General features: G+C 31.8%; 1 protein-coding gene across 8 annotated transcripts; it reads left to right on the plus strand.

Annotated features, from left to right (window-relative positions):
* The first annotated feature begins 4826 nt into the window (after nucleotides 1-4826).
* Nucleotides 4827-9462, plus strand: LOC105641803 (uncharacterized). 8 transcript variants are annotated; one of them, XM_012226416.4, is made up of 5 exons: nucleotides 4827-5099; nucleotides 6035-6178; nucleotides 7037-7210; nucleotides 7854-8221; nucleotides 8342-9462. In XM_012226416.4, exons 2-5 carry the CDS (start codon nucleotides 6055-6057, stop codon nucleotides 9137-9139), a joined length of 1464 nt encoding a protein of 487 aa, XP_012081806.1. In that variant the 5' UTR covers nucleotides 4827-5099; nucleotides 6035-6054; the 3' UTR covers nucleotides 9140-9462. The 8 variants fall into 8 exon arrangements, with proteins under 8 accessions (XP_012081806.1, XP_012081804.1, XP_012081808.1 ...); XM_012226414.4 differs by having other exon boundaries at nucleotides 4827-5073; XM_012226417.4 differs by lacking the exon at nucleotides 4827-5099 and adding an exon at nucleotides 5165-5318.
* Nucleotides 9463-10021: the final 559 nt, after the last annotated feature.

Genomic DNA, 10021 nt, shown 5'->3' on the forward strand with positions numbered 1-10021 from the left:
GTTTGAGTGAGATAACAATAACATTTGATTGTGACAATGTATTATTTGTTGAATAGTTTCTCCATTAAAGTTTTATAAATTGAAGTGGTCTATGATATATGGAAGGAATCATGTCGATTAATGACTTGTGACCGCTATAATTCGATCATCTTAATTCTAATTAAGGTTAACATGATAGATTCAAGAAATGCACATGGGCCAAGTGGGAGATTGTTAAATTATTTTAATAATCTGAGTGGCCCATATGATTAAAGGGCTGGTTCTAATTAAGGTTGCCCAAGATGATGGTTATTGGGCTTAATGGATAAGGACCGGTTAGGGTTTTAATACCCTTCCTCTGCCTTATAAAAGATTAAGGAAATCAATAGCGTAAGTTAAGAGAGTGTGATGGCTACCTCAAACACATACGGTGATAAATTGTTTGAGAGAGCGTGAAAAGAATACTTCCGTGCTGTTGATAATTCTCTAACCATTAAGAGAGCACTTACGGACAAAAGGCCAGAGTAAAGAAGTATAGATCTGCTGTTACAGTGAGAATTGAATTGCCGCAACGAGGTAATCCATAATATAGATCTGCTGTTATGGATCAAGGTACGCTTCCGCTTATTGTGTATTCTTATTGAACAAATTCTATGAACTATAAGATCTAGGCTATATTAAAGTTTATTCAACATCATCTTCCAGCAACCGTGCATTATTAAAACATAACATTTTATGACCCAAAGGAGGCTAAGCTACCATCGATTCAAATAGAATAGGCCTATGATATGAAGTAGTGGCCATCAAGGTGCGGGAATGACTATCTGGAAAGAGATCCAACCAATCTCCATTGCCTAGGCTTCAGTCGAGTTTCTCCTGAATAACCACCTGAATACCTCGTCGTTGGGATCATGTGAACAACTGACCACTCAAGGGGACCTCAAAAAGATTACAATCATTTAAAGCTTCTTAAAAACCTTATAGTAAGTATCCCGATTGAATCAAACCTCCTACCTTATAGTAAGTATCATTGAAATCCCTTAGACAAAGCCAAGGTTTGTCATCCCTGCTAGCCAACGCCCTTAAGAGATTCCAAGAAGCCCTACGACAATTTTGAGCTGGGAAACCAAGTAACCTGTCACACGGACTAGCTTGTTATCTACCACCACATGACTATCAATGAAGTTCCTTGAGAACCCTGTAACCTGAACAAAAGTGCTTGAGTTCTAAAGCAAAGTCAATCCACTAGAATGTCCATTAAAATCTACCAAAAAATAATTATCAAATCCAATTCTGCCACTAACCTCAATAATTATACCCCCCCCCCCCCCCCCCCAAAACCAACGTCTCAATTAAAAAAAAAAATCATGAGAATAATACTCAAGAGAAGGATAGAGAGAAGATAATTACTATTTAGTCAAGAGAGAAAGGGAAATGGAGATTTGATGATTTTGGTTTAAACAAAGGGGCATTTTTGTCCTGCTAACACAAATTAATGATAATCTATAATATATATAAAAGTACAAATGAGGAGGGAAACATTGGGTTCCTAAAACGCCTCTGCTAATTTTATGAATTGACAAAAATATCATTTCTAATCATATTTTACGATATCAAAATATTATTTTTATTATATTAATATTGTAAATTTAATCTCATTCTAATTAAGAATTTATCCTATCATACCATTGTATATATGTTTAGTTTTAATTGCTTTTGACTATCAAGAATTTGTTGTTTTTGACTATCAATAATTGTTACATCAAGTTTTTGCTAATTTGAAATTATTGAGCTTGCAATCATGTCTTCTTTTTACGGTAAGTATAACCTTAATTCTCTTTCTATTTACAAATTAATAGAATAGTTTTTATTTATAGTTCTTATAATTTAGATTAACTGTAATTGTTTAGTAATCATAAATAGTTACAAGCTTACAAGTTTTTCCTTCTGAATAGCATTATCATAAAATATCTTCAAGAGATGGACTCTCTAATTAGAAAAATTTTATTGATTTATCGATTAAAATTATTTAATAATTTTTAATTAGATTGATTATATTTAAGGAATTATTTTTATTAATTAGCAAATCTTGTTTCATTATTTTTCCATTGCTAAGAGTTGATAAAAGGTTCTACAAATGTTAGAATTTTTCCATTTCTAAAGTTATAACATAAATTTTTTTTTTTTCGTTGCTGGTGCTACAAACAGGTTGGCAACGGATAAAAATGCCCTTTGTTTTTATAAAAGAGACCGAAAAACACTAACTATTACACATACAGCTATGACCAATATCACGTAAATCATGAGCCATAAGAGGCAGAACATAACCAATCAGCATACGAATTCGCCTCACAAAAATGGAAAAATAATCGATATTAGCTTTATAGGAAGTAGTTAGTTGATAAAAATTGAAATTAGATTATAGTAATTGAGGTTAGATTAGTTCTATAACACCAGCATGTTTTTTCTTATTGAATTCTAATATTTTTGGAAAACTAAAAAGCATTAACGGAGGAACAAGTCGAGCTATCAAGCTCCGTTGATTGAAGATACATATTGGTAAGTTAAAATCTAATTCCTCCAATTAAATAAAATTAAATATCATATTTTTATTTAATGAGAGACCCTGTGATCAAACTCTCACAAGAGAAGGGATAAAAAACAAAATAAATGTACATTTTTTAAAAGCAAATAAAAGACTAGGAGCGAAAAAAATCTTAGTATTTGAATGGATATTAAGATAATAAAAAAATATAAATAAACTAATATTTGAATGGTTCTTAATATTTCAGCAAAATAAAATATAAATAACCTATCAAATTTTATAAATCAAAATAAAAAAAATATTTTTTTTTGAAAAGAAAAAAATTTTTTTTTTAATTTATTGGCGCCTTTTATGAGTGGGAATAAATTTATAGGCTACACAACAGGAGACAACCTTCTTCTTGACTTACCAAATTGGTAAAAATAACTGTGGTTGAGAAAATTTAAACTCAAAATCTCTCACTCCTCACATAATTGTAACGAGAGCCAAGAATTAAGCAGCAGAAATTACCCAAGATCGAAACAAGTACGAAAGCAAACCACACACAAATTACACAAGAACTAACCTGTTGTAGCGCAGATTCGCTCGCTGGTGTTTTCATATATCTTCAAGTTACCCTGCAGCCTTCTGCCATGTGACCTTTAATTGATTCTATGAATCACATTTTTCTGAGTGTGTAGAAAAATACAATACGTCTGTTTCTCGATACTATTATATTTTTTTCTAGATACTCTACAATCTCTAGCGTGTATTCAAAAACCAATAATATCTCTAATTCGCGTGGAAAGCAAATAATAAGATTAATCGTTCTGTTACGCATGTGGTTAGTATTTTAAATAAAATAGATTATACTTTTTATTTAAAATTAATAAATAAAATTTTAATTAAAAAATTAATCTATTAATTATTTAAAATACATAAACCGCGTACGGTCCAAATAATAAAGGCACAGTAGGGACCGCAGGAATAAATTAATAAGGTTGCAAATTATAATAAGAACTCATACAAGACTAGTATATTTTTATTATAATTAATCATAAAATGATTGAATTCCTTATCAATTTAACTTTCCATAAATAATAACTTATGTTCCTCATGTAAATACAAATGCTTATCAAATAAAATAAATCACTGATAATTTATTTAAATAACAATTTTAATCTTTAAGATTGTCGATTAACTTATTTTATGTGTCGGATTAAAAATCTACCTGCAGAGTTTACACAATGAAATCTTATAAACTTACTTCAAGGACATCATTCTTTAAACCTTGACATGGATTCTATCATTAATTAATATTTCACAAATACATGCTGCTTTTGCTCAATTCACCGAGAATTATTATCCCGATAAATGAAACTCACTGTTTAATGAAATAAAATAAAAAGCAATGTCTATTTGCTCATATTAATTAAATCAAGATTAAGAACATAAATCTTATTTCTAATGTCCTAGAGAATATGTTTTAATAGTCGTTATAAAATAATCGTTTTCTACTTGGTGCAGTTAGATACTTACAAAATGTACTAACACCATTATTATAAAATATGCTGAAAAATTTATTCATTTAATGTAAATTTTCAATTAAATACATAAAAATAATTGTTCAAAGAAACATATTATTACATTTGCATGGTTAATAGTATATCTCTATCAAACAGAAAAGACAAAAAATGGATTTTAAGCATGTAAACAGAGAATGCAATCAATTTGCAGATTGTATAACTAAACAAGGTGTTGATGCTGTGGAACCTTTTGTGCCATGGATTTAAATTTATGACTTTTGTGCTCCTTCATTCAGATGTTGATCTAATTATTTTTATTTTTATCTCAAGAAGAAACATTATGATTTATGCTGTTTGATCTATTATTGTATATTTCTTTCAGATTTTTTAACTTTAACTTTTTCATGCTAAATTTGGGTGCATTAGAAAGACTAAGTTAAGTTTTTCTTAGCATGTTAATAAAAATTAAATTTGCTGATAAAAAAAACTGAGAAGACCTCCCATTAAAATATATTTTAATTTGATTGGTAGAAAGTCATACATATAAAAATTAATAAAAAAATTGAATCACTGAGCATGTATAACGTTCACAAATGCAGGTTTGGCAAATATTGGCAATAATAATACAAAACTGACTAGCATGAATAAGCGAAAACAACCCACATCCAGCAAAGTAAATATATTATTTTAAGGAAACACAAAGACATGGGGTGGATCCCACGTGTGATTTGACAAACGGCACGTTTCTCTCTTTTGCATCCATAAATAAATGGTAGGCTAAGCTGTTGCATTTATAAGCTCTTTATTTACTTTACAATTGGAAGTCTGAACTCGACTTTTTACATTTTCTTTCTTCTCTCCGTCTCGTGTGTTTGCGTTAGTCAAACCTGTGGACAAAACAAACACATAGACGTCTTTTTTTTCAGTTTTTCAAATGAGGTGACGTTCAAAAACTGAAGATTTATTAAAGATATATAGAGAAAGATAGAGAGATTAGTCAAAGAATGCGTACAAAGTAAAGATAGATTCTTTGAAGCAGCAAAGGTGAGAGAAGCCCTCTTTCATTCTGGGTATTGATTCTTGCTGTTTTTTCTTTTCTTTTCTTTCCTTTTTTGCTTTAAATTTATCAATTTTTTTTTTCATTTGTTTCATCTTGTTTCTCTCGATCTTTCTGGGTTCTGTTAGCAGTTTTTTGCCTTTTTAAATTATAGTATATAACCAAGGTTCTTTCTTGTTTCTTGGTGTTCTTTGTTTGTTTGCCTGGAAAACGGTGGGAGAGCTTTCAAAAGGTAGTGGAAAAGTGGAAATTTGTTTTCTGAAAACTGTTTCCTTTCATGTTTCCTTTCCTTTTCTTTTTTTCTTTTTTTTTTTTTTGTTTTTTTGAAATCCTGTATTTCTAAGATATTAACGCATCTTTTAAAGTATATGTGTATAAAAAGAATACGAGTAAACATTGTCCAATCAGCTGTTCATATTTTTGGACAGAAGTGGAACCTTGTGTGCTTCTTAGATGTTATTTTCAGGTCATGGTTGTTTCTCAAATAATTATTTCCATTTTACTGTTTAAAATTTAAATTATTGGAAACTGTACATTTTGGGATAATTTTGTTGATTGATTATTGATTTTGCTGTTTATTGAACAGTTTGGAGGAATTACTTTAACAATTCAAGTACTTACTGTAAAATTTCAAAGTTAAGCTACAGTTGTTACAATATTTAGACAGGTGTAAAGACTCAAAAGCAAAATTTGGGGCTTTATCTCTTTCCATGTTATAGGTTATGTTAGTCTTTGATACTTTTGTTAATTGATTCAGTGAGTTTTGTGTTTACACTTCAGTGATTGCTGATTAATATCAATTTGAAAGCTTAATGGGATTTTATTGCAATATTAGAATGAATTTGTCAATTTATAGAAATTAATATCTGTTTTATGTTATTTTGTAAATTGGATCAGTAAATGTCAAGGAAACTTGACTGTTTGCGCTGATATGCTTTTGGTTTGCAGTTCTAAAAATTGAATAGACGATGGCTGATAATGGAAGAGTACACCCAGATTGTGTTAATGCTGCCAATCCCTATCATGAATGTGGTGTGGCTTGCCTTGAAAAGATTGCACAAGGCCATGTACGGCAGCCTAAGAAAAAATCAGGTAATTGCTACTGTTACTATTTCTGATGCGTTATTTTTACCAACTTTATTCTCATTACCTTGAGAAAATATCATACATGGTACCAATCTCCTAAAATGAGAAAGATCCAAATGATTCAAGTCTTGTTTGGTGAGATCAAGAGTTGAGAATCAAATGCAATTCTTGGAATGAAAATTTATATGTGTTACCATACAGTACTTTTTTGCATAATTGCATCTCACTTCTACAACAAAGAAATTTGTTTGGGCCATAGTTTCATGAAAAACCTTCGATCTGTTTGCTGAAGAAAATAACCATATTGGATATTCTTGTTCTTTGAAAATAAGAAGGTTATCAGATAACGGTTTGTGTTTATGAGTTCCCTTCATTTGTCTTCATTGTTTTGAGAGGATCAAGAATTTTTCTTTGTTTGGAAAATTGCATCTTATGAATTTGTTAAGAGTGTTTGTAGAGTTTGCATGTGGTTTTCACTCTGGGACAACTGCAGAACCAAATACATGTTAATTCAAAGAGAACAATGATTTCCTCTTCAATTTCTAAGATGTTTTAGCTTAGGTGAGGCTGATATGAAGCCTTGAGTCAACTATTACTTATCAATGAGCAGTTTTAATAAGACAATTATTTCTTCCTCACCAGACAGCATGCACTTACCTTTCAGTCAATTTGGCTTAAAAAGTGAAGTTTAAATGTCAAGAAATGGCATTTAGTGCATATACTTTGTGTTTCCTGGTTCCTATTTAATTTGTTTTTGTTAAGAGTTCGAGCAAATAATTGGTCTCAAGATCAACAAATGTGCCGCCTTTTCCTGTCTTGACATTTTCAAAACACAGGTATAATTTTTGTTAAACGTTTTTTTAGATTATCGCAATGGTATAAAAGAAGGTGGACTTAGCAAAAAGATGGATGGTGTTAGCAAAAAGGTGGATGGAGGAAGAAGAGCAGATCTAAGTTGCCCTAAAGCATCTAATCCTTTCCATCAGTGTGACAAATTTTGCTCTAATGCCAATCCTCAGGGGGTTAACAAAGAATCAGGTTTTTCCCCCTCTTCAAATGCTAATGATCATTTGATCAGGAATGGCTTCAGGAACAAAATATTATATCCTTCAGGAACATGCACTTTCAAATGAAGAAACTGCCATGAAGGATAAGCAGTTCTGGAATTCATGTAAAACAAAGTAAAATGTAAATGACAATTAACCAATCAGGGGAGACATAAGAACCGGAAGTGGGATGAAAGAACTCTTAGTTATTGAAGAAGTTTCGGTTCCTTGTAGATATTTCGAAAAACTTGTGAGGCTTATGAAAACAACACCTGATAAACATATAGACATGTGCTTCTTTTTCATTTTTTATTTTTTTGGATTGGTACATTGATTTTAAGTGATCTTTAGGAAATCTAAAATTTTTGACCACAGAATAGTATTTGTTAGTGCTTTCATTTTCTGTTAGTACTTGATATAAATACATTTTTTCATTCTCTAGTAGCCTGTGAATTTAGCAGGACCTTTTTTATTAGACTATGACCTACATAGAGGGAGAGAGAACATGTAGACAGTTCTCTTTTGTATTCTCGAATTTGTCTACAAGAGTAGACTAGGATAAAATTCCTGTTATAGATGTTTCTTCAATTCAAACTGTTGGCATTTTTCCTCATTGTAGTACATTACTATTGCAGGTTCCTTCAAAGCTTCTCTGAGCTTTGGCAAAAAAAGTAAAGGATCTGACTCTCAACCCATGTCTCCTCAAAGCAATAATATTTCTGCTGTGAAAGCAGTTCGCCCTGCTGATTCTATGACACCTCGATCTCCTTTTTCCGATAAAAAGGTGGAAAACAATAATATTTATGATGTGAAACCAGTTTACCCTGCTGACTCTATGTCACCTCGATCTCCTTTTCCCAATAAAAAGAAGGTGGAATCAGAGAATAGTCAATCTTCTTCTTCATCCAGGCAACATTCAGATGAAAGTTATTCTCAAGATCATTCTTTTGACAAGGGACAAGTTCCATCCTCTGAATATGTGCCTACATCTGGAAACTTAACGGTGATTCTATGGCTCTGTCTCAGACACAGCACGCCATATACACACACATTCACAAATTATTGCCAAAGTATTGGTTTTGATATCCATTTGACTCCGTGCACTTTTTCTTTTCTCTAACAGTCTGATGGTCCCAAAAACCGTTCAATTAGTAGCTTTACTTGTTTTGCTATTGCACCACCAACAAAACAGGAGGAGAATCAAGAGGTTGTTGCTTCCCCTGAGGCAGCTGCTTCTCCTACTGCTGAGGATGCAAAAGTCAAACGTGCTCGTGAGGCTTTGAGCTTAACTTTTTCGGGCATTTCCCGTGCTTCAGAAGAGAGTAGTGATGGTGAAGTTCAGTCTGTCATTTCTGATTCCTGTGTGTCAGTTGGAAAATACCATGTGCGTTCAAATTTTTCTGCTATTTTACAGCAAATACTTGAAAAATATGGGGATATAGCAGCAAACTGTCGGTTGGAATCAACTTCCTTGCGCACTTATTATCTAGAATGCTTATGCTCTGTGGTTCAAGAGTTGCAGTCCACTTCTCTTAATCAGCTAACAAAATCCAAAGTAAAAGAAATGTTGGCCGTTCTAAAGGATGTAGAGTCTGCACAAATTGATGTTAGCTGGCTTCGAAGCATACTGAATGGACTTACAGAAGCTGTGGAGCTCAATAATCAACAACAAGCTGCAGAGGAAGCAAAAACAAACTGCGATTGCACCATAGAATCTATGAGGAAAGAGCTGGAGTCAATGACAGATGATTTAGCTAAAAAAGAAAAGGCCATTGCGGACACCAAGGCACAAATTGAGGAAACAAAAGCTCGCTTGAGCAAGCTAGAGCTTGAATCTGCTCAATTCAGTGATACCATTTCAGCCATCAAGTCGAAGGTTGAAAAGTTTCATTTGAAGCCATTGGCAGATCAGATCTTGTAACAAAATTATGAGGTAAAACATTACTAATTGATGCATCTATTTATGTTTCTACATTCTATGCTTGCTTAAAGTAAATGCAAGGTACAAAATCTTGTGAGTGATAATACTAGGCATTTGTATTTTGGTATTTATAGTACTTAAAATAAGCTGTATTGTTCAAAACATGTAGTTTGAGGATTTGAGTAACTTAGTACACATGGGATTGTTGGATTTTTTTTCTTTCTTGCAGTTGCTTTGTAATTCTCATGAAGAAAAGTTAATCTCACTATGATGTATGCATGTGATTATGTTGTCATGAAGTAATTTGCATTGTCATTAGTTCACATGGGAGCACAATCTGCTCTACCTCATCCATACATGGAAGATCTTTTTTTGTCATTAGTTCATTTCTTGGTTGTTTTATAGTCTTCTTTGTCAGTCTTTTTCTCATCTTGGTTTTTTTTTTTCTGAAAATGATAGGAGTAACCCATCTTAAATCGTCCATAACTTTTTTTTTTTTTTTTTTTTTTAAATATAGTTAGGGGTTGGTACCTTGCAAGCTCCAATTTTATAATTCAACCCTAAAGACTTTCTTGGAACAAAGAGGAAGAACATTACCTAGGACATTTCTTAAGCTGTATTACACCAACGCTGTCTTTCTGAAATTAAGACAGGAAAGATCCGGTCCTAAAATATAATCTTAGTAGCTTTGAAATGAAATTTATAGGTCATATTTAAATATTTTAAAATCTTCATGTTGATTATTTTAACGGGTAAAAATAAAATCAAACCTAAATTAATAGAAGTAGAAACTATCTGATCAACGCATCTTTTCATAAATATGTTAAATCATCACTAAAAAAATACAAGCTTTTTTCATTTATTTCCCATTATATCAGAACT

The sequence above is a fragment of the Jatropha curcas genome, chromosome 1 (genome assembly GCF_041381405.1).
Source record: "Jatropha curcas cultivar XTBG-Jc1 chromosome 1, XTBG_Jcur_1.0, whole genome shotgun sequence".
NCBI lineage: Eukaryota > Viridiplantae > Streptophyta > Magnoliopsida > Malpighiales > Euphorbiaceae > Jatropha > Jatropha curcas.